The sequence below is a fragment of the Diabrotica virgifera genome, chromosome 6 (assembly GCF_917563875.1).
Source record: "Diabrotica virgifera virgifera chromosome 6, PGI_DIABVI_V3a".
In the NCBI taxonomy this organism is placed as follows: domain Eukaryota; kingdom Metazoa; phylum Arthropoda; class Insecta; order Coleoptera; family Chrysomelidae; genus Diabrotica; species Diabrotica virgifera.
This window is the reverse complement of record NC_065448.1, coordinates 4,127,247-4,152,369: the sequence shown is the minus strand read 5'-3', so window position 1 is coordinate 4,152,369 and position 25,123 is coordinate 4,127,247. Positions and strand designations below refer to the sequence as shown.

Below are 25,123 nucleotides of genomic sequence, written 5' to 3'. Positions count from 1 at the left end.
GATCACTTTTCATGCTAGAAACTTTTTATTATTATTATTTGAAAGGACTAATTGTATACTTGAACAAATATAATTTAAGTGTTCCTCTAAAAATGCAAATTTTTCCGTTATTTGGCTATGAATATTTCGAATTATGCATTTGACGAAAAAAGATAACTTTTAACGTGCCGTATCTCGGTTTGTATTGGTCTTAAAGATATTATAGAAAAAGAACTTGGTTTGTGTTACTAAAATATACAATTTTGATATCTACAGTTTTTTTTGATAAAATGCACATTTTTCGAGGTATTCTCAAAAAAACCCTCTAAAAAAGTCGATTTTTGAAGTTATACTTCTTTACCGGCGATAGAGGGTAAATTTTTATATGGGAAAACCTAGCGACCGGGCGCATGCGCATTATAACTTTGTTCTGATCGGATGTTCAAATGACATGTTAAAAATTATTCAATATGGTGGCTGTGGCACAGCTGTAGTTAGATTATTTATGGTTGTTGCGTTTTAAAATTTGTGTGAAAAGAAACAACAAACAAAAGTTAGTTAATAGTTATACTGCCTTTTTAAATAGTTTTCATATACCTATATTTTTGGACTTTTGGACTATTTTGGACAAGGAAAACTCATTCTAATTTGGTAAGTACCTAGTTTTTAATATAATCATATTGTAATTATACATTTGGATTAGGTTGAAATACATACATTTATTTTCTCAAGAATGCGGATTTTAGAGAGAAATCCCAAATTAGGTTCGATTTTTATTTTTAAATTATGATTTTTTGGCGTAGATTTATTTATCTAGTAGGTATGTAATGCTTTGATTTACATACTTAATTTGATTACCAACAAAAGTTCTACCAATCTTCATCTAATATATTGTTTTCTTACTGTTTTGTTATATTTTTATATTTTCTTCCACAAAATTTAAACTACATAATTTTCAAAACAATTGTCAAACAGTAAAACGTTCAGTCACCGTATTTTTCCACATGATAAATGATGTGCGATTGGACGAGTGAGTCTACGCTTCGATTACGAGTCAAAGCGGCACGAAGTTCAAGGGTTCAATTCCCGATGCAAGTTTTATTTTTTTATGCATATTATGATTGTAAGTATATTTGTTATATAATTTTTTTTCCAGCAAATGCGTATTTAAAATTTTTGCCAACAATTATTATCGTCCAGAAATCATTTTTTCTTTGTGGCATTTTTCAATGTGTTTGTGTGCGTTTTATTCTTTTATTTTTTTTAAATTTTTGGTATAGTCTTAAAAATCACATATGTAGTAGAAGTATAACTTATAAAGTAAGTACTTAAAGTACACACACATTCTTTTTTAGTCACAAATCTGTTACTTTCAAGCGCGAATAACTCAAAAAATATTAGTTTTACGAAGAAAACGTAAAAAACATTTTTTTCTTAGAATCATTGTTGACATCGATTTACATGGTTAACATGTAATAAAAAATTCCCACCCCCAAGGTTTTAGCGTACAGCAGTATGATATAGAATTATAGAAAATGATCCTTGGACTATGCCCTACCTTCTGTGAAAATTTCAAGTAAATCCATGCTGGACGAAAAAATTGCGTGCCAAAATGCTTCATTTCCTCGACTCATTGGTTTTCTGCGATTTTGCAAGCTCATTGCACAAGGTTACCTTTCCTAGGTGAGAACCTAGCTACAGATTAACTCTACGCGTTTACTACAGAAAGCCTAAACAATTCTTCTTGGTTCTTGCCAGGTTCTCCGTCCATTATTCTTGGAAAATCAGTTGCCTCTCCAATCGAAAACAGGATCTCACTTCGTAAAGAGACAAAATCCTAAAACAAGGATCTCTGGGAGGGATATGCTCCCCTCTAGAGTAAATAGGAAATAGGCATAGACAATCAGGAAATAGGGATTTAAACTAAATAAAAGATAATACTGTTTCATATTTTATTTATATTATAAGGAACACAGTGCATTTTAGAACATATTTATGCTTTGATATACCTACTTGAGTGTATAATTCGTGTTAACAGTATATCATTAAAACTTTTATTAACAAACATAAATCTGCTGAGTTATTACTTTCTTGCAAATGGATATTCTGGTGTCTCATCAATCCTGAAAAAAAATTTATAATAAATTTAAAATATATAGCCCTAGATACAAAGTTTACTACTTTTATACAATTAGAATAATTGTAATAAAAATATAACAAACAATATTTTAAATCCAAGACTTTTCGTTAAGAAACTGCTTTCTGGCTGAAGAGACGACGAATATAGAAGAAAGCAAATAAAGTACACTAGCCACGTATGTACCTTCTTTTCGTCTAGGAAATGGACCGTAAGACAGTTTCAGGTACATACTCAAATCTGAGTAAAGTTGAAAAAGATAAAGGCAGGTTTTGTTTTAATTTGATTCAGAGTTGGACCACCATCTCCATATAGTTATTTCAGCATCTATGCATCCTCAGTGAAGCTACGCAGTCACAACTCTGAAACAAAAATCAACAATCCTGCCTATTTAAGGGAAAACATCGCGATGCAGATACAAAGTTTACTACTTTTATACAATTAGAATAATTGAAATAAAAATATAATAAACAATATTTTAAATCCAAGACTTTTCGTCAAGAAACTGCTTTCTGGCTGCATCCTGTATCTCCGGCTTTTACAATATATAAGCACAAGAGACGACGAATGTAGAAGAATGTTTTCCCTTAAATAGTCAGGATTGTTGATATTTGTTTCGGAGTTGTGACTGCATAGCTTCACTGAGGATGCGTAGATGCTGAAATAGCTATATGGAGATGGTGGTCCAACTCTGAATCAAATTAAAACAAAACCTGCCTTTATCTTTATCTATCTCCTTAAAATATATAATTAAAGAAAAAACGGTTTGATTTATTGGTTAGACTCAAGGGCTACAGAAGGTAGGAGCATGCAGAAGGCGAATAAGCAGCCAGAAAGCAGGGCAAAAGGATACCGGAATCAAATCTGGAAATATGATTAAAAATCACCCAGAATTGGAAATAATATCAGATGCAGTACAGCCTAAATATAATTTTGAAGAACCGTTTACCTTCCTCTTTACAAAAAAGGACGAATAGGTATGAGTTAAATAGAACAAATCTCATAATGACACATCAATGGAGTTAGAGCTCCAGTATCCGTAGGGAGATCAAGACTAAGCCTTAGTGAAAGCCTAGGTAGTAATTCTACTATCTTTCAAGCGTAAATTCAGTCTATAGAGATGTGACTGCAGGAACTAGTCACGAGGAACTGCACGGAAAAATCTAAAAAAGTTATTTCTGATAGCCAGGTAGCATCCTAGGCATTGAAATCGAATCGGATTGACTCGTTAGTTTGATTCTGTCCTATCCTATGATTCTTCAGTCTGGATGCCTGGACATACTGGCATTGAACATTGAAAGGAACAAAAAGAAAGATTAGAAATATTCTTAGACCCAGAACCTGTCGTTAGCATAGCAAGAAGTACAGCCAAAAGAACAATAAAACAACGTAATCATTTTAAACAACCTATTATTTTTATAAAATAAGTTATCAATCGAAGTAGCACAGAAAATGAGAGAAGAGGATATGGGACTGCTGATGAGGAGAAAAAACCTCCGAAACCGGTATAGACTATTCCTGCACTCTCCGATTTAACCAGAGTATTATGCAGCTGCTGCATTTTCGTGTTGCAAAGAAATTGAAAAGGTGTATACATTTTTTTTATTAATTTTATATTCGAACACTTACTCGGTAGAATGGACTCAAGCATATAAGACATCAATATAATATAAGAAATCAGCATTATCATCTAGGGACAGACTGTAGGAAAAGGCAATAAAGAAAACATTAGAAATACCTACATATAAAGGAGAAAATCGGAGAAGATCAGGCAGGGTTACAGAGGAAAAGCATGCTTAGATCAGATTTACACGGTCCAACAACTGATAGAAAAAAGAATGACCAACAATAGATCCGTCCATCTGGCTTTTATAAATCTTAAGAAGGATTATCACTCGATACCTAGAATCAAGCTAATGGAAACAATGGAAGTCCCACGAATATTAATAAAAACAGTAAAAACACCCTACAAGAATAACAAAGTAGGTAGCAAAACAGGGAGTAGAAAATGCAGTCCATTTAAGATAACGAAGGGACTACTACAACGCTGCTCCACATCCCCTACCCTGCAAAAATATTCCTGGAAAAATTCTGAAATCAAGCAAAGAAAGTGCGAAGGAATGGGTGTACCAATAAGAAACGAATATCTATATACCGTAAGTTTTGCTGATGACCAAATAGTGATCACACAAGACCAAGATGACCTCACTCTTATAATGAGAAAACTGGAACAGGAATATATAAAGAAAGGGATGAAAATAAACAAAAAGAAAACTGAATACCTAGCAACGGATAATACAGAAATAAAACAGTTGGAAATAGACGAAGGTAATCAAATCAAAGAAACAGGCAAGTACAAGTATTTAGGTTTCATAATATTAAACAAAGGAACAACTGAAGAAGGTGTAAAAAATGTCTAGGACAAACAAGAGACTGCAGACGAAAATTGAACCCGGTACTGTGGGATAGGAACATCAGTATAAAAACAAAAAGAAGTATATAACACCATGATAACAAACAAGTATCCTCACTTGTGGGTGTGAAAATTTTATAATAAATAAGAAAACCAAAAACAAAATAAGAGCAACTGAAATTGAATTCCAAAGGAGAAGCTGCAGAGTAACAAGAGAGATAGAATAAATAACATAGAGATTAAGAAAGGAATGGGAATAAACTCATATAATAGACTACATAGAACATGTCAGAAGAGTAGACCAAAAACGTTGGATAAAAAGAATAAAGGAGGTAAGCCCGATAAGAAAAAGAAAGAGACCCCGAAGATTTTTCAGAGATAAAGTGGACGAAGGAATGGAAAGAAGAAATCTGCAGGAAGGGGACTGGCAAAACAGAAAGTACTTACTGGAAAGATGTAACGTTTCAATCAACCGATTGAACGTTACACCAAGCTCCGCTTAGTATTTGTCCCTCGTACTATATATTTCTACAAGCGACCCTACTATCGTCAAATTAATTTTTGTTCAATTATTCTTCCAAGGTATTTAAGCCGATACAAATTTGTACTCGCTCTTTTTTCATTACCACGTAAATGACCAACAATGTCGACATAAATTATTATGTTTGTGTGTAGGCCGTTAGACATACGGGCAAGTTTGATTATCTAGTTTTAAGCCTCAGATTTTTTACTGATTTCTTTTGCACAGCAGATACCTACTTTCTTCCTTGAAATAAAGCTTTAAAATCTTTTCTAATTTTATTTCTTTTTCTTTAGTATATAATATATTACTTTATTTCTTGTACATAGTTATAATATTTTATTGATAGAATTTTTTCTGTTTCTTTTTATTTTTAATAATGCCACGATGTGATCAGAGATTTTGTTGAGATCGTTTTTCTTTCGATACTCAGCTTTATTTCTGACCAGGCTTTTCTTTTGGGAGAAAACTGATCCTTGTATGAATTTTTCTAGCTCCTACCTCGGGAAGAAAGCTATAGTCAAATACTACCTAAGAAAGAAAACTGTAGCCACACTACCTTGGAGAGCAGAACTGGCTAGCAACCGCCCTCAGTATCCTGATGCATCAGAAGAATGAGTTTATAACGGGTGCAAAGGGCATTAACGTTTTCGAGTTCCTGATACTGTTGCTCACCCTGTATGGTTAATCCGTTTTAGAAATTGTGTTTGTTTGTTGCGTGGAAATGTGTGATTCTTTTTAATTTCTCGTGAATCTGTAGTATTACGTAATTAATTTTTGATTCTCATGCGTGTTCGTATCTATGTTTTTATCTGAAGTTGAATTTTTGCCGTCAAAGAAATGAGACTCGTAAATCTTTTTGCTAATGTATTTTTGGCGACGAAAATATGATGCTTTGGAGTGGTTTGTTTACATAGTGCCTACCGTTGCAAATGAGAGGCTCTGAGTGTGTTTATAGTCTAAGAGCTAGTGAACCCTCCGACTAACGGTCGTCCTGTAAGGCTAGAAATTTGTCTAGTGATAATTCATAGCACACCAAGGCTAAAAACCATGACCTGGCAGGCACCAGCCGTGTACGTTAATCTACCAGGTGAATCGAAAAGTGCAAATTTTGGGGGTAAAATAAACTTTCTCCTGTAAAGTTTAAATTTAAGTATGTATTTGAGTAAGTCATTTAGAAGAAATGTGTACAATGACAGGTGATTCTGAAATGCATAAGACCTTGCCAGGCGAGTGGAAAGATTATGGGTTTTTCCTAAAATTATTTTTTTTGCATCGAACAAAATTTTTTTAGGTTTTTTGAATCATTCCAAACAGAAAAATTCTTTGGTGATTTTTCTCTTAAGTTAATAGTTTTTGTTATAGCCACTTTACACAGGTTTTTAACAAAACGTGTCATTAAAATTAACAAAACGTGCCATTCTTGAAGAATCTCCGAAATTAACCATAGTTTTCCCGGAATCACCGAAAATCGAGGGGTATTTTCTTTACCGAGAACTAATCCTACAGAGCCGTACCTTGCAAGTACTTCTGTTTGATTCATATTAATGATAAATTCAGTACTACAACACTGTTATCGTGTATATAACAAATTTCAATTTTTCCGAATTTTTCCATTTTTTCCTGTTTTTTCTGGAAAAAACAGGTTTTTTTTCTCTAGTGAAATTTTACATCTCTAGTGTTGCTTAATGCCCTGGTCTTGCTATGATCAGGACGTTACAAAGAACGGTTGAGTGAAGGAATACAGTGATATTGGATAATATATACTTACTTAGCATAAACCCTCCAGTCCACAATTCGAGCTTCTTCTCCAATATCTAGAGCTTCAATTTTCTTCATATCCGCATTATCGAGACTAAAATCGTAGAGCTCAAAGTTGCTCTTTATCCTTGCAGGGTTGACACTTTTCGGAATGACGACGCAGTTTTTCTGTATTAAGAATCTTAGAGCGACCTGCGCATTACTTCTGTTGTGTTTTTTGGCTATTTCTGTGATGACTGGGTTGGTGAGTACATTGACTAAATCTGTTCGCTCCCTAAAAAATATAACGTTTATTGCTTGTATATTATTATTTAATTAATATGATATAAAAACCTAGAACATACTGTATATGTAATTGTTAAATGTATGAGTGTACTGTACTGTATGTGTAAAAAAAACCCAGTCTGTGTAATTCGTAGACATAATATAATATCTAGACTGCGTGCTGCAATCTAAAACCGTTACCCCAGTGCGACAGAGAAAACTGTTTTTAAAACTAAGTATGCACCTCTTTCTAATCAACTAATCTACCCTGCCGATTTGAAAGAGATGCACACCCTGTTTACAAACACTTTTCTCTGTCGCACTGGGGGAACAGTTTTAGATTGCAGCGCACAGTCTAGGTATTATTGTGTTTATGGTACAATTGTTAGATTATAAGATGGGTTAAGAAATTCCTAGTTTGACACAGTGAAGATAATAAAGTACCGACATGGAATGTTCACTTTTTGCTGTAGGAAAACTCGCAAACTTAATCAAAGAAATTAGTAGAAAATTATAATCAGCATAATAGGTATTAACGAAACGAAAGGTTAAATAATAAAGTTGGTAATAGATTGGATACAGTTTCTACTATTTAGGAAATTACACATAACATCCTGGGCATAGACATGGAGTGATTATTCTTAGAAAACAGCTCTCTTCGTTAGAACTGTTATGCATATCATCGATGACGCATGAGTATTCTTTCATTTTTCTAGAAAACATTGAAAATATATGAAAATTTACAGTCGGAAAAATGAAAGAATACCCATGCACGATCATATGAATCATGAAAAAGACAGCAAATACAAAATAAGTGATTGATGTGATCGTTCATGGGTATACTTTCATTTTTCCGACTGTACCAATAGCGCTTTTCATCGATTGTCATTTGTTTCGAGCTTCTGTCATGTGTCACATAATATTAATATATCTACGCCATACGTCTTTGGTTTGTACATTGTTATATACCAATAACGTATGACGTAGATATATTAATATTATGTGACACATGACTATGACAGAAGCTCGAAACAAATGACTGTGAATGAAAAGCCCTATTAATAAAGATAAAACTGAAAACCGGAAATATATTAAAACAATTAGAAAATGAGCAATACAAGTGGGTTAACATCTTTATAAATCCGGTAAAATGATAATTTATTTATGGTTAATCATGATGTTGGTATCTTTGTGTTGCGGTTGGCGTCTATAATGAATATTCGTAACATTTGAATTGACTTACTCTGCTCCAACGCGTTTCAAAAATTTGTTGTAACCGGGATTTCCAAGCGGTGAATATGCCGTCACTACAACGTTGTTCTTCTGGCAGAACTGAACCAGCTCTGGTTGTTGTAGGAACACGTGAAGTTCGATCTGATTGCAAGCTGGCTTGATTCTGGCGAATTTCAAAAATTTATCGATTTGTTTTACGTTGAAATTGGAGACCCCAATCGTCTTTGTTCGGCCAGCATCAACCTGTTTTTCCATGTTCTAAAAAAGAAAAATTCATAAAGAAAACAAGAAAAGTTTCAGTAAATATCAGAAAATTGCAGTGTAGTTAATAGATTTAGCAGTATTTTCTCTTTCTTTGTCTAGACATGACTGTACTTCTAGCTCTGTCCCATAGTGTATTATATCGATTTTTCTAAGGGTTTTCATCTCTACTGTTTCTAGCATTATTTTTGTTCTCTCTGTGTCAAGTCGCGTACATTCGCACATGCGAGCGCCAAAAAATTGATGCCTTTGAGATGTGGTGCTGGAAAAAAATGTTGCGCATACTTTGGACAGCTCATAGGACAAACGTTTCCATTCTAAACCAACTCGAGATTAAAAAAGGCTATCCACAATATGTCTGCAAAGAATTCTGCAATTCTTCGGTCACGTAGTTCGCAGAGGTGACGACAATTTGGAGAGATTAATTGTTTCTGAAAACGTTCCAGGGAGAAGATTAAGAGGACGATCACCAACTAGATGATCCGACCAAATTGAAAATTCAGCTGGAAACTTTCTGCGAAGCTCTTAGAGCAGCTGAAGATAGAGACAAATGGAAAAAAATTGTTAGTAATATTGAAAGAAATCACAATCCTCAGTAATGGGGAAACGACAAGAGAGAGAGAGAGAGAGAGAGAGAGAGAGAGAGAGAGAGAGAGAGTCAAGTCGTGTTCCTGCCACCTATGTCATTATTGGTGTGATGACTCTTTTATAAATTCTACCTTTCATTTCTTTTCCGATATTTTTATTTCTCCATATGTTGTTTCATGTAGAAAATATGTGGATATGTTGACCTTTCATTTCTGTTTTGAACTTTCCGTAGCTAGATAGTGTGATGCCTAGATGTTAAAACTCACTTCACTATAACTTGTTCTGTACTAGTACTTGTAATTTACATCTAGTAGATTTGCTGTTATAACTAGATAACAGACAGATCATAATAACAACTATAGACTACTATTATAGCTCTAATCAGTAGCTCACATGCCAGTAATGCGATCCTCTCATCATCATCATCAACAGCTATTCCATCCATCGTCGGATGTAAGCATCCCTTAGGTGTGTCCATTCATATCTGTTTGCTGTTTTTTGCGTCCATTCGTGGTCAGCCATTCGCTTGATGTCATCAGTCCATCTTGTTTGAGGTCTGCCTCTACTTCTTTTGCTTGCCTTTGTTCGCAACTCAAGAATTCGCTTCGTCCAGCGGTTGTCTTCCATTCTTCCTATGTGCCCTTTTCAGTTCCATTTTAACATGGCAGCCTTCTAACCTTCTGGATCACATCTGTTACTTTTGATCGCCTTCTTATCTCTTCATTGGATTTGCGATCACTGAGCTTAATGTTGAGCATTCTCCGTTCCATAGCTCCCTGAGTCACTTGAAGTTTGTGGACTATGCTGTTGTTAAAAGCCCAAGTTTCAGTTCCGTATGTCAGAACTGTCAAAACGTACTGATCGAACGTTTTTGCCTTTAAAGTGTTCGGCAAGTTTGATTTAAATACTGTTTGTAATCGACCAAATGCTGCCCATGCTAAGGTGCATCTTCTGTTTAAATCAGGCTTTAGGTTAAGCTGTGACAGTTCTATTTTTGAAGTTATACTTCTTTACTGGCGATATGAGGGTGAATTTTTATATATTAAAACCTATGATCCCGGCGCATGCGCATTGTAACTTTGTTCTGATTGGATGTTCAAATGACATGTCAAAAAGTATTCAATATGGCGGCTGTGGCACAGCTGTGCTGTAGTTTGATTGTTTATGGTTGTTGCGTTTTAAAATTTGTGTGAAAAGAAACAACAAACAAAAGTTAGTTAATAGTTATACTGCCTTTTTAAATAGTTTTCATATACCTATATTTTTGGACTTTTGGACTATTTTGGACAAGGAAAACTCATTCTAATTTGGTAAGTAGTTGTTAATATAATCATATTGTAATTATACATTTGGATTAGGTTGAAATACAGTAGAGCGTCGATTATCCGAACTAATTGGGGGACATAGGTGTTCGGAAAACCGATTTGTTCGAATAATCGAACTACAATATATTGATACATATTTATAGTCATACATATTTATCCACAAGTGAATAAAAGCCATATTTATATACCTACATATTTATTTATATCTTGATAATGACAACTAGCAACTAAACAAAAAAGTGCAGTCTTTGCAACAACATAATTATTTTTGGATACAATATTGAAGAAAATTGAAGATATTTTAAGCGTCAATTACTAACGCTTGCTCGGTATTCGAGTGCGGGACGCGGGAGTCGATAGTTCGAATAAGCGGTCGTTCGGTTGATCGACGTTCGGATAATCGACGCTCTACTGTACATTTATTTTCTCAAGAATGGGGATTTTAGAGAGAAATCCCAAATTAGGTCCGATTTTTATTTTTAAATTATGATTTTTTGGCGTAGATTTATTTATCTAGTAGGTATGTAATGCTTTGATTTACATACTTAATTTGATTACCAACAAAAGTTCTACCAATCTTCATCTAATATATTGTTTTCTTACTGTTTTGTTATATTTTAATATTTTCTTCCACAAAATTTAAACTACATAATTTAATTATATTCAAAACAACTGTCAAACAGTAAAACGTTCAGTTACCCTATTTTTTCACATGACAAATAATGTGGAATTGGACGAGTTAGTCTAGGCTTCGATTACGAATCAAAGCGCCCCGAAATTCACGGGTTCGATTCCCGATGCAAGTTTTTATTTTTTATTTTTTTATGCATCTTATGATTGTAAGTATATTTGTTATATAATTTTTTTTTTCAGAAAATGCGTATTTAAAATTTTTGCCAACAATTATTATCGTTCAGAAATCATTTTTTCTTTGTGGCATTTTTCAATGTGTTTATGTGCGTTTTATTCTTTTATTTTTTTAAATTTTTGGTATTGTCTTAAAAATCACATATAATAATATGTAGTAGAAGTATAACTTCTTACGTGCGTACAAAGTACACACACATTCTTTTTTTTTTTGTCCCAAGTATACATATATACGACTCAACTTTTTATATATTATTGTTGTCCAGAGTTATATTTCCATTTATATCTAGAGATTCGTTGGTAAGATATCTAGTTTTTGCTTGTTTTATTTTTAATCACATTTCTTTTAATTTGGTATGTAGGTCCAATTGCATTTCCTGCAATTCTTCTCTGTCTTTTGCTATTATCGTAACATCATCGGCAAATCACAGATGGTTTAGGTTTTTGCCGTCTATCGTCACTCCTTTATTTGCCCATTCTAAAGTTCGAAACATATCTTCTAGAGCTAAGTTAAATAGTTTGGCTGAGATAGAATCTCCTTGTATGAAATGAATGAAAACTGCCAAAAAACTAACAACAAAAGAAAATAGATTAAGTAGCGGGACAGTTAAATTAATGGAAAGTAGACGAAAACTAATAAGCGAAAACAAAAGAAACACAGTAGAATACGTAGAACTGAACAAACTTGTTAGGAGAAAAACCAGAGAGGATATAAGAAAACACACTGAAAATGAAATCGAGAAATTAATTGAAAGAAATAAGGGCCTAAAATGCTTACGACCAAATTTAGGGAAACAACTACTCATTTCAATAAAGGATGAAACAGGACGGGAAGAGAGGAGAAAAGATAAGATATCAGAAGAAGTAGAAAGGTTTTATAAAGAACTATACACCTCAAAGAAAGACGCAAACTTCAACACTCAGGAATATATCAAGAAAACGATCACGAATGTAAACTCAGAAACATTACCAAAAATAGAAAATTATGAAATAGAAGCAGCACTATCACAATTAAAGAACAACAAAGCACCAGGACCAGATGGAATCCTTGCTGAAATGTTGAAAGAAGGGAAAGAAGAAATCTTACAAATATTAAGAAATCTGTTTAATCAGTGTCTACATAAAGGAGAAATATCCGACGAATGGAACGAAAGTCTCACAATCCTGCTATTTAAGAAAGGCGACAGAAAGGACATAAAAAATTACAGACCCATGTCACTGCTGTCGCAAACGTATAAACTATTCATGAGGATTATCAACAACAGGCTAACACACAAATTGGACTCGTATCAATCAGTAGAGCAGGCAGGATTCCGAAAGGGATATAGCACCACTGACCATCTTCTAACAATTAGGACACTAATAGAAAAAGCTAACGAATACCATATAGATCTGCACTTAGCGTTCGTTGACTACGAAAAAGCATTTGACAGCGTGGAAATGTGGGCAATAGAAAAAGCTATAAACAACTGTAGAATAGATTCCAGATAAAGAATGCTAATACATAATATATATAAGAAAGCAACAATGACAGTACAATTGGAAGAAACCACAAAACCCATACCAATTAACAGAGGAGTGCGACAGAGAGATGTTATTTCTCCTAAACTATTTACATTAGCACTCGAAGATGTTTTCAAAACAATGGAATGGACAAACATGGGAATAAACCTAAATGGAAAGAAACTAAACCACCTAAGATATGCAGACGATGTAGTAGTCATAGCATCAAGTTTTGAAGAACTACAAACCGTGCTAACCGAACTAGCAAATGAATCCGAACAAATAGGTCTAAAAATGAATTTTGCCAAAACAAAAACAATGACAAACACACAAGACAATAGAAACGTAATACTAAACGACACCACAATAGAAGCAGTTAATGATTATATATATTTGAGACAGATGATAAAAATAAATAAGGAAAACCAAACAGCGGAGGTAAAAAGAAGGGTCAGATTGGCCTGGGCAGGATTTGGAAAATTAAAATGGGTCCTAAAGAATAAAAAAATACAACAATACTTAAAAACAAGAGTGTTTGACCAGTGCATACTCCCAATTCTCACATACGCATGCCAAACATGGACCTTGACAAAGGCAAACATGGATAAAATAATGAAGACACAAAGAGCAATGGAGAGAGCAATGTTAGGAGTAAAATTGACACACAAAAAGCAAAACAACTGGGTCAAAAATAGAACAAAAGTCAAAGACGCAGGCCAACATATAGCCAGGCTAAAATGGAGCTTCGCAGGTCATAACGCTAGACAAACGGACAATAGGTGGAATAGCACGATACAACAATGGAGACCATGGACAGGAAAGAGAGCAAGAGGACGGCCCCAGATAAGATGGGGAGACGACATTAAAAAGATAGGAGGAACGCACTGGAAACAGAAAGCACTAAACAGAAGCGAATGGAGGAAACTGGGGGAAGCCTATGTTCAAAATTGGACGAATTAAAGGGCAAAAGAAGAAGAAGAAGAATTTCCTTGTCTAACCCCTCTTTGCAGTTTTATCTTTTCTGTTTTCCTTCTGTTTTTATTTGTGATGTTGCATTGTCATATACATATATGTTAAATCACTAACTTCTTGACTGACTTTTTAAAAAAGATTTATTTCACAAATTAAACTTACACTTTGTTCTATGATAAAATGAAGCAAATAAAATTATATAATGCAAATATGTTACTAGCGAAAAACTAAAATGACGAGTGAAAAATAAAGTTAAAGTCCTAAATTTATAACCTTCCTACAAAATGTGGTGTCGGCGTTTCCCACGAAAGGCCAGCTTTGGTCAGAGGTTGATGTCCATGCATGGTCAGCTATCTCTATTGGAACGCTTGCTGAAAGGATGATGAAATAGGAACTGATATTGCGAAACCAAAGAGTCGGTAACCCTTGAGTGGTTCAAGGTGACTATTTCCACATATAACATAATATATATACTTAATGATTTTTGAATATCGGTCATCAACTCTATTGTTGCTTAAGGCATTAAGGATTGCCCAAATTTCTATTGAGTCAAATGCCTTTTTGTAATCTACCATAGCTATCCAGAGTGTTATGTTGTATTCGTTTGATTTTTCGATTAGTGTTCTTATTACTTGGTGCTATACTTATATGGTGCTATAACCTTTTCTGAATCCTGCCTGTTCCCGAGGTTGATAACTATCCAGTTTAGTTGTTAGACGCAATGCAATTATCTTCACAAACAGCTTATACAAGACTGATAAGAGGCTAATGGGTCTATAGTTTTCTAATTTATATTTATTTCCCTTTTTATTAAATATGAGTATTATAAGAGCATTTAACCAAGCTGTGGGTACTTCACATATTTCTATACATTTGTTAAATAGAATTTTTAGCATTTTTACGATGTGTTGTCCTCCATAGTTTATCATCTCCAATACTATTCAGTCTTCACTTGGAGCTCTTTTATTCTGCATTGCACTCATTGCGTTTCTTATTTCGTCCTCTGTTATATCTTCAGATCCGACTATCCTCTACATCCTGCAATATCGTCTAGAAAACTTCATAAGTTGGCAAATAGCACCTGAGTACGCTGCATTTGTAAAGGGCAGAGATCATCATCATCATCATCATCATCATCAGCAACAAATATTACATTTATCGTAGATGTAAGCCTCTCTTACTTAAGGGCAGAGGTACTAGAGAACGCATCCTTAATGTAAAAAACATTATAGTAAAAGCCAAAGAATATCAGATTTCCATATTTATGTTTTGTTTATTATACAAAGGCCTTTGATAATGTTAGATGGGGCAAATTATGGAACATACTGACCACAAGGGGTGTTCCTAAACACTTGATTCCAAGTATAAGTTCGCAGAACTTATTGGGAAACTATATTAAGATAACCTGGAATATATTTGCATGAACGGATGCCTGAATGAACGGAATGACGAATGCACCTTGGAGTACGCCAAGGATGAATTTTATCTCCCTTATTTTTTAATACCTATACAGAATTCATAATACGCGGGGTTTTGGATGGTTGGGAGAGAGGAGTAAACCTAGGCAGTGTCAAGATATCTAATTGATGATATAAAAAATGAAAACTCTTACCTGCCATAATGCCTTGTGCTCTTCTTTTTCGAACTGTGGAGCCCCTTCTCCTTCTTTTATCCCGACAGGAAAGTGTATAAGATAAAGATCCAGGTAATCCAACTGCAGATCAGCCAACGATTTTGTCAGATATTTTTCAACCCTATCGGGATGTATACCTGGAGCTGGGAGTTTGGTGACAATGAAGAGATCGTCTCTGGTCAGTTTGCCAGAATCGAACCATTTTTTCAAGACTTTTCCGATGACGTGTTCATTTCCGTATGCGGCAGCTGTGTCGATGTGGCGGTAGCCTAGTTCTAAAGCAGCGTCTAGGGCTGTCTCTATCTCGCTGTCGTCTCTAGCCTAAGAATAAAAAAGATTGAAATAAAATTAGCTAAGGACAATTTAGACAGTGATTGTAGATTTGTAGCATGTTATTTTTTTTTCAATTTAAGATTTTTGTCAGACCTTTACACAGCTGCGATAATCTTTCGAGTTTTATCGTTTAGTCTAGTGGGAAGAATGGTATACTTACGCCCGAAAACCACTTCTCCTTCATGTATATAGACAGTTTTTATGCCTACACGCACACTGTTTTCAAAAATCCCCCTTATAATTAAAAGCGTCTGGGTAATTGTCTAGAACTACAAATTATTTCTTTGAGCACCCCCTTGACATGATCATAATGCTTTACAATTACCAGCTGACCCTATAAAATGCCAGACACCCACGATTCTATGGCATTTCTAAGTTTATCGAGGAGATGGCTGGTGACATTAATTTAAGTTTTTGTAGTCAAATACCCACGCTCTGGTATACTTAAATTATTCTTCTAATTCATTTAAACAGTGATAAAGAAAGATTTTTTTTGTTGAAAGGTTTTTTTTGGCACGCCTAATCGAAATGCGCGCCCTTAGAAATTATTCTCATTACTGCCATCTTTCTGCTGCAAACGGTCTTCAGGATCCCTGAGAAAAGATCTGTTTACCTGTCTCCCTGCTTGAAATACCGAGAGGTTAGTGCTCAGACATATGCTTTTTGTTGAGTTAGTCCACTCTTAATTTATTACGGCGGCGTGCAATAGTTAATGACCTCTTTACTATTTGCATTAAGGCATAGAGATTCTTATACGTTTGAGTTGGAATAAATTCATTATCTCGAGAATGGGCGAATTCAGAGAGAAATCCTGAGACAGGTCGATTTTTATTTTTAAATTATGACTTTTTGGCATATATTTTAAAATAGTGACGTCATCCATTTGGGTGTGATGACGTAATCGATGATTTTTTTAAATGAGAGTAGGGACTGTGTGATAGCTCATTTGAAAGGTTATTTAATTCTATATTCAGTAATATAAACGTTACCATAATTCTTTATACAGGGTGCCAAGAAAAATTAATTTTGGATTAAATTATTGAGACAAAAAGAAGAAGATATGTAATTCATGTAATTTAAAATACATTTTAGTGCTGTCAGAAAACAGAAAGAAATGTTGATTTCACAAATAAACATTGCTTTTCGCTTAAATTTAATGTTAAAGCTGCCACCCACCTGTCTCTTAGCAGTTTGAACATTGAATTTATTGAATTGAACATTGAATTAAAATATGTATTTTGAATTAAATAAATTTTTGCCCCCCCCCCCTATAAATAATTAGGTCATTGTTTATATTAGTGAATAGGGAATTGAACAACCTTTCAAATGAGCTATCACACCACCTCTACTCTTATTTAAAAAATCATCGATTACGTCATCACGCTCAGATGGATGACGTCACTTGTATGACATATATGCCAAAAAGTTCTAATTTAAAAATAAGAATCGACTTGTCTCAGGAGTTTTTTCCAAATTCATCCATTCTCGAGATAATGAACTTATTTCAACTCAAACGTCCTCACTGTATATAATTAAATTAAATAACAAAAACTATATTGGTATTGAATTAAAAATATAATTTATTTTATAAACACATTTGTAATTATTGTTACCCAATTTTTATTAAACGCTTTTCTTTACTTCAATAGTTTGCATCAAATTTTTAGACGTTAATTTGACTGACTTTTCTTCAATGCAAATAAATGAAAATTTGCAGACATATGCATTCGCTGGAACAATACACGAATAGTCAATAAAATTTTTGAAGTTATACTTCTTTACCGGCGATATGAGGGTGAAATTTTATATGTTAAAACCTATGATCCCGGCGCATGCGCATTATAACTTTGTTCTGATTGGATGTTCAAATGACATGTCAAAAATTATTCAATATGGCGGCTGTGGTACAGCTGTAGTTTGATTATTTATGGTTTTTGCGTTTTAAAATTTGTGTGAAAAGAAATAACAAACAAAAGTTAGTTAATAGTTGTACTGCCTTTTTAAATAGTTTTCATATACCTATATTTTTGGACTTTTGGACTATTTTGGACAAGGAAAACTCATTCTAATTTGGTAAGTAGTTTTTATTATAATCATATTGTAATTATACATTTGGATTAGGTTGAAATACAGTAGAGCGTCGATTATCCGAACTAATTGGGGGACATAGGTGTTCGGAAAACCGATTTGTTCGAATAATCGAACTACAATATATTGATACATATTTATAGTCATACATATTTATCCACAAGTGAATAAAAGCCATATTTATATACCTACATATTTATTTATATCTTGATAATGACAACTAGCAACTAAACAAAAAAGTGCAGTCTTTGCAACAACATAATTATTTTTGGATACAATATTGAAGAAAATTGAAGATATTTTAAGCGTCAATTATTAACGCTTGCTCGGTATTCGAGTGCGGGACGCGGGAGTCGATAGTTCGAATAAGCGGTCGTTCGGTTGATCGACGTTCGGATAATCGACGCTCTACTGTACATTTATTTTCTCAAGAATGGGGATTTTAGAGAGAAATCCCAAATTAGGTCCGATTTTTTTTTTAAATTATGATTGTTTGGCGTAGATTTATTTATCTAGTAGGTATGTAATGCTTTGATTTACATACTTAATTTGATTACCAACAAAAGTTCTACCAATCTTCATCTAATATATTGTTTTCTTACTGTTTTGTTATATTTTAATATTTTCTTCCACAAAATTTAAACTACATAATTTAATTATATTCAAAACAACAGTCAAACAGTAAAACGTTCAGTTACCCTATTTTTCCACATGAGAAATAATGTGGAATTGGACGAGTGAGTCTAGGCTTCGATTACGAATCAAAGCGTCCCGAAATTCACGGGTTCGATTCCCGATGCAAGTTTTTATTTTTTTTTTTTTTATGCATTTTATGATTGTAAGTATATTTGTTACATAATTTTATTTTTCAGAAAATGCGTATTTAAAATTTTTGCTAACAATTATTATCGTTCAGAAATCATTTTTTCTTTGTGGCATTTTTCAATCTGTTTGTGTGCGTTTTATTCTTTTATTTTTTTAAATTTTTGGTATTGTCTTAAAAATCACATAATATGTAGTAGAAGTATAACTTCTTACGTGCGTACAAATTACACACAAATTCTTTTTTTATGTTTATTAATTGTTTAAATAAAAAAACCCATTTTAATGGAAAATGCTTAAATTTTCTTGTTTTTTACAATGTAAAAACTTGAAACTTTTACGGATTGTATAGCTAATGATATGGACAATATATAATTTCACTTTTTACGTTAATTGTTTACGTTATGCTTCATTAATAAACAATAAATGTTTCAAATTTTTTGCCCATTCCGACTACTTTTCATGTTTGTACATCATACGTTTTATACATATTTTAATAAACATGACGATATATTTTAATGTTTGAAAAGTGTAAGACTAAAAAGTAAAAAATAAAAAAATATGAAAAAAAATTTTCAAGAAACGCTTTTCTTTGTTTACGAGTGACTAAAATTAAAAATATTATAAAAAAATCAACTAAAAAGCAAAAAATAAAAAAAATTAAAAAATGTAACACATTCGTTAAAGAAAAGCGAGGGGCGAAAACCGTTTATTCGATGAAGACGCGCCACGCTTTTCTTTGACGGATGTGTTGGATTTTTTCAATTTTTTTATTTTTTGCTTTTTAGTTGATTTTTTTATAATATTTTTTATTTTAGTCACTCGTAAACAAAGAAAAGCGTTTCTTATAAAAAATTTTTTAAATTTTTTTTTTTTTTAGTCGTCGTTAAAACTTGACCGAGAACGGATGTATATAAAGCATTTACCTGTGCTAAAAATAATAATTACTGTTATCAGTTTCCCATTAATACCTAATTATACTTTAATGTAATTGAAGTGTTAAAATAAATCTGTTGTGATATGAAACAGTTATTTAGACTTTAAATTAAAGTTATTAATTATAATAAAACAAACTAAATAATAGTGTTTTTAAGAAGAAATCTGCGCCTTTTGTCGAAGTGGACAACATTTCTTCATACGCGAAATTTACAAACTATTGTAGTTTAAGTGCGGTAAATTAAAAACTCATTAAGTGCTTAACTACTACTTGGACAGAAACTTCTTTTTGTGGACCACTCGATTCAGGTCGGTAAGTGGTTATTTTAAATAATATAATTTAAGAATTACATTTATCGAAAATGTTGATTAAAGTTAAATTCAAAACAAATACAGGTTAACCGTGTTTGGATAAAGAATAAAATATAAATATGGCTGCAGGAGGAATGCAACCGACTACAATAAAACGAAGCGTTTTTAATGCAACAAAATAATAATTTATTTCAAGAAAATTGTCAACGTTCCCAAAACGAACAATTATTATATACAGAATGGGTAAAAGTCAGCAATGAAAAAGATCAACTACATAGTATGATCACGCAAATGCAAACACATATAAGTATGCTAGAAAATCAAATCAAACAGATTTGCAATCAATCAAATAATAACGCTAAAAATACTGAGGCAACGCCTCCTCCCAGGCAAGAATACGAGACTGATGAAGAGGAACTGGCTAAAGAAACAGAATGGGTAAGGGTAAGAAACAGGCAAAAAAAAAGGAAAATAATGAATACCTCATTTTCTCCACCTACTCCTACAAAAAATGAAGAAATAACCAATAGGCTTGAACCTAAACAAAAAAAAAGTCCAACCTCCACCACCAATAATAGTGGAAGGAATTAAAGAATATAATAAATTTATCGAACTGCTCACAAAGGAAATAGGTATAAATAAATTTATAATCCAAATGGTAAATAAAGAGAACTTCAAAATTAAAGCCAACGATGAGGATACGTATCGTGGCGTGACAAAAATACTACGAGAGCAAACACCACACAGTTGGTTCACATACGAAGATAAAAGAACCCGACCAATTAAGGTAATAGTCAAATATCTCCCGCATTCGTGCAAACCAGACAGCATAATTGAAGAATTGGTAAGGAGAGGTTTTAAAGCAGTGAATGCTATAAATAAAATTAAGTGCCGTACCAAGGAACCACTTGACATGTTCATAGTGACTTTTGACAATAGCGAAGATATAAATAAAATACATAGTATACAGCATATTCTACAATGTAAAGTCGAAATCCAACCATTTAAATCCTCCAAATTAATATCTCAATGCAAAAATTGCCAGGCATATGGGCATACCCAAAAATTTTGCGCCAGACAAGCGAGATGTGTCAAATGCACAGGGAAGCATCATACTAAGGAGTGTACCAAATCAAAAGATGTCAAACCTAAATGCGTACACTGTGGACAAGAGCATCCAGCTAACTATCGTGGCTGTAAAGTGGCTATTGAATTACAAAACATGAGGAATAGAGCAATAGATAAAAAAAGGGGGGTTAATAAACATCCTTCAGTAAGCAGGCAAGTTAACGAAAATCTAACATTTGCCAATGCAGTAAACAACGAAAAGGAAAGTGGCAAAAAGGAGGAACGAACTAATAATATCGAACAAAGTCTGCAACTCATATTAGCGAAGCTAGAAAATCAAGAACAAATCATAACAACACTGGATGAGAGGCTAAAAAGATTAGAATATAGTGCCAAAGGAGCTATACCTAAATCGAAACAATATTAATTCAATTAAGGTACTAGTGTGGAACGCAAACGGACTCCTGAACCACCAGCAGGAGCTTCAATTAGTTCTACAGACAGAAAATATAGATGTATGCCTCATCTCAGAGACACATTTTACTAAACACTCATTTATCAAATTTCACGGTTATAGAGTCTATCATGCGATTCATCCTGATAATAATGCAAAAGGAGGAAGTGCAGTGATAATTAAAGAAAATTTACAACATTACGAAGAAGCCAACTACGTAACAGAAAAAGTGCAGTTAACTGCAGTAACACTTAGAACTCTTAGATACCCACTGATAGTGGCAGCAATCTATAGTCCTCCGAAACATGCAATAAGTAAGGAAGAATATATTGACCTCTTTACCGAGCTGGGAAATAGATTTATAGTAGGAGGCGATTATAATGCTAAAAATACCCACTGGGGCTCAAGGTTAACCACAACAAAAGGCAGAGAAATTTTAAAAGCTGTGAATGAATACGGAGCCATAACCTTGTCAACAGGGAAGCCAACTTATTGGCCTACTGACCCCAACAAGATACCTGACCTAATTGATTTTTTCATAACCAAAAATATATCGCAAAACTACCTGAAAATAGATGAATGTCGTAAGTTATGTTCTAACCATACAGCAATAACACTAACACTAAGCGAAAACCTAATATATAAAGAAAATAACCCTTCGCTAACTAATAAGTACACCGACTGGATAAGCTTCAGACAAATGCTAGAAGAAACAATTAATTTAAACGTTTCTCTTAGAACCGTAAAAGACATTGAAAAAGAAGTTGACCAATTCAATAAAGACATCCAAAGAATATCTTGGGAATGTACTCCAGACATCAAAAGACGCCTAAAAGGATGCAACTACCCGGCAGAAATTAGAACGCTGGTATACGAAAAACGGAAAGCAAGACGAAAATGGTTCCAAAGTAGAGCTCCTCAAGATAAAACAATTGTAAATAATCTCACCCAACAACTAAAAAGAGAGATAAAAGAATTTAAAGAAGAATCCATTAGGACATACTTAAACAACCTAACGAATGAAAGATCCACAGAATACTCACTATGGAAGGCAACCAATGGATTAAAAAGACCAATGATGCAAATACCACCCATAAAAAAAGAAGACGGCACTTGGGCTAGAAGCAGCGAACAAAAAGCAGAATGCTTTGCTACACATTTAGAAAAAATATTTCAACCGCATCAACAACAACAAGAAGAAGAAGCATTACAGAGCAACCATTTGCAAGAAGAAGAGAACATGATGCCAGTAACTGTAGAAGAAGTAATAAAAGAAATCAAGTATAATTTAAACCCGAAAAAAGCTCCTGGCTTTGATTTAATAACAGGACAAATATTAAAACAGCTCCCAAGAAAAGCAATTGTCAAGTTGACCTATTTAATTAATGCTGCGATCAGATTAAAATATATTCCTTCATTGTGGAAAGTGGCGGAAATAGTAATGATACCAAAACCAGGCAAACCACCACATATAACCTCTTCCTATAGACCAATATCATTGCTATCCACAATGTCTAAATTATTTGAAAAACTTCTCCTCAGAAGATTGCAACCAATTATAGTAAACAAAAAATTAATTCCAAATCACCAGTTTGGTTTTAGGCAAAAACACTCAACTATAGACCAACTCCACAGAGTCACCGATATTATAGAAAATGCACTAGAGGAAAGAAAAGTTTGTTCAGCTTCATTCTTAGATGTTGCCCAGGCATTTGACAGAGTTTGGCATGAAGGACTATTTCATAAATTAGAGACTATTCTTCCAAAATCATACACAGACATAATTAAATCGTACTTAACTGATAGATATTTCAGAATCAAGCAAGATGATGCTTATTCTGAACTTAAAGAAATAAAAGCCGGAGTCCCCCAGGGTAGCGTATTGGGCCCGGTCCTATATCTCCTTTATACATGTGATCTACCAGAATTCGATAACTACTGTTTAGCTACCTTTGCCGACGACACCGCCATATTAGGTAAAGATAACGTAGAAACAGCCAATAAACTACAAAATGCGATAAGCAAATTCCAAAAATGGACTAAGACGTGGAAGATTACATTGAATGAAAGCAAATCAGTACATGTCGATTTCACTAATAAAAAAATTCTGTACGCACCAATAAAAATTAATGGACAAGACATTCCGTATGCCAACACAGCCAAATACCTGGGCTTAACCCTAGACACGAAGCTTCGCTGGAAAGCCCATGTAAAGAAAAAGAAGGAAGAATTAAATATTAAATATAAAAAATTGTACTGGCTACTGGGAAGATACTCAGGGTTGTCAACGTATAACAAGATGCTAATCTACAAACAAGTTATAAAACCAGTATGGACGTATGGTATCCAACTGTGGGGATGTACAAAAAAGACAAACTTGAAAATAATACAAACTTTTCAAGACAAAGTATTAAGGGGCATAGTTAACGCACCCTGGTACATCCGTAATGACGATATCCACAAGGATCTACGAATGGAGCCCGTCGACAAAGAAATCCGAAAACACGCAGAAAGTCATGAAAAAAGACTTCTTCTCCACGAAAATATTGAGGCCATCCAGCTCCTGGACAACTCAAACCAGAAAAGAAGACTGAAGAGGACCAAACCTCACGAGTTGGTGTAGTGTGCGACAAAGCTAATAGCGGAGCATTGCGCGACTAGTGTGCAAGCAACGTGTTGGTGTAGTGCGTGATAAAGTGAAAAGCAGAGCTTTGTGTGATAGTGCGCAATCAAAAAGTGCGCCAGTAATAACAAAGACAACTAAGAAGACATCAAAGGGTGACTCTTAGATATTAAGTAGTTAGTAAGATAGGATAGATAAAAAGTTACTCATTGGTCAAAGACCAGATTGTAGCACTTAGCAAATAAAAAAAAAAAAAAAAATTTTTTTTTAATATTACGTGTAGGTTATGTGTTCTGTCTATTGAACCAAAAAGCTTTTTCTCGGTTTAAAAGGATTGTGGCCCAAAGCCTTTCGTTTACCAACTTTTAGGAAGTTTATTCAGTAATTAATTTTAAATAATCATTATGCCGATTTTATTAAGGGCCAATCAATTTATCTATGTATAAGAATATTTTATGTAGCATGTAGTAGCTAACTTTGACTCATATAATCTTCTTACAAGATAGTAAAACATATTGTTTGGTTGATAATTTTGAAGCATAACTGAGATATCTCTAAACGAGTGATAATTTTTAACTATTAAAATAGCTAAACAAGTATCGTATTCATAGAGTAGTGTTTAAATAAGGCTGAGAAGCAATAAACAATGTTTGGTTTGTTGCGAAGTGGATATTAGATCATAAACACTGATTCATAATGAATGTTTGCCTATTAAAAGGTGACAAATCGATTGATTATATATTATATACAGTAGAAATTTACATAACGTAAAACTGCATTATAAAATGCATTTATAACTGCATTTATAATACTAAAATGTTTTAGGTTTGCCAAAGCAAATATAGTATAGGTACGATAAGGAGCAAAATTATGGCATAAATTCATTTTTCATTTCATTCTTTAATCATGAGCGATTTTAAAGACAAATCTTGAAACAGGTCGATTTTTATTTTTAAATTATGATTTTTTGGCCTATGGCCTAATACTGGCACTGCTGTACAACCTAGACACTCTGAACCTTGCTCTCCCTA

General features: G+C 33.5%; 1 protein-coding gene across 1 annotated transcript in view; it reads right to left on the bottom strand.

Annotated features, from left to right (window-relative positions):
- Positions 1-1,917: 1,917 nt before the first annotated feature.
- The window catches only part of LOC126886985 (aldo-keto reductase family 1 member A1-A-like), a 43,902-nt gene continuing 20,696 nt past the window's right edge, over positions 1,918-25,123 (bottom strand). The window contains exons 2-5 of the mRNA XM_050654217.1: positions 15,436-15,777; positions 8,318-8,565; positions 6,821-7,084; positions 1,918-2,102 (exon numbers count right to left, since the gene is read on the bottom strand). Coding sequence (XP_050510174.1) covers positions 2,063-2,102; positions 6,821-7,084; positions 8,318-8,565; positions 15,436-15,777 — 894 coding nt within the window. The 3' untranslated portion in view covers positions 1,918-2,062. The remainder of the gene's footprint in view (positions 2,103-6,820; positions 7,085-8,317; positions 8,566-15,435; positions 15,778-25,123) is intronic.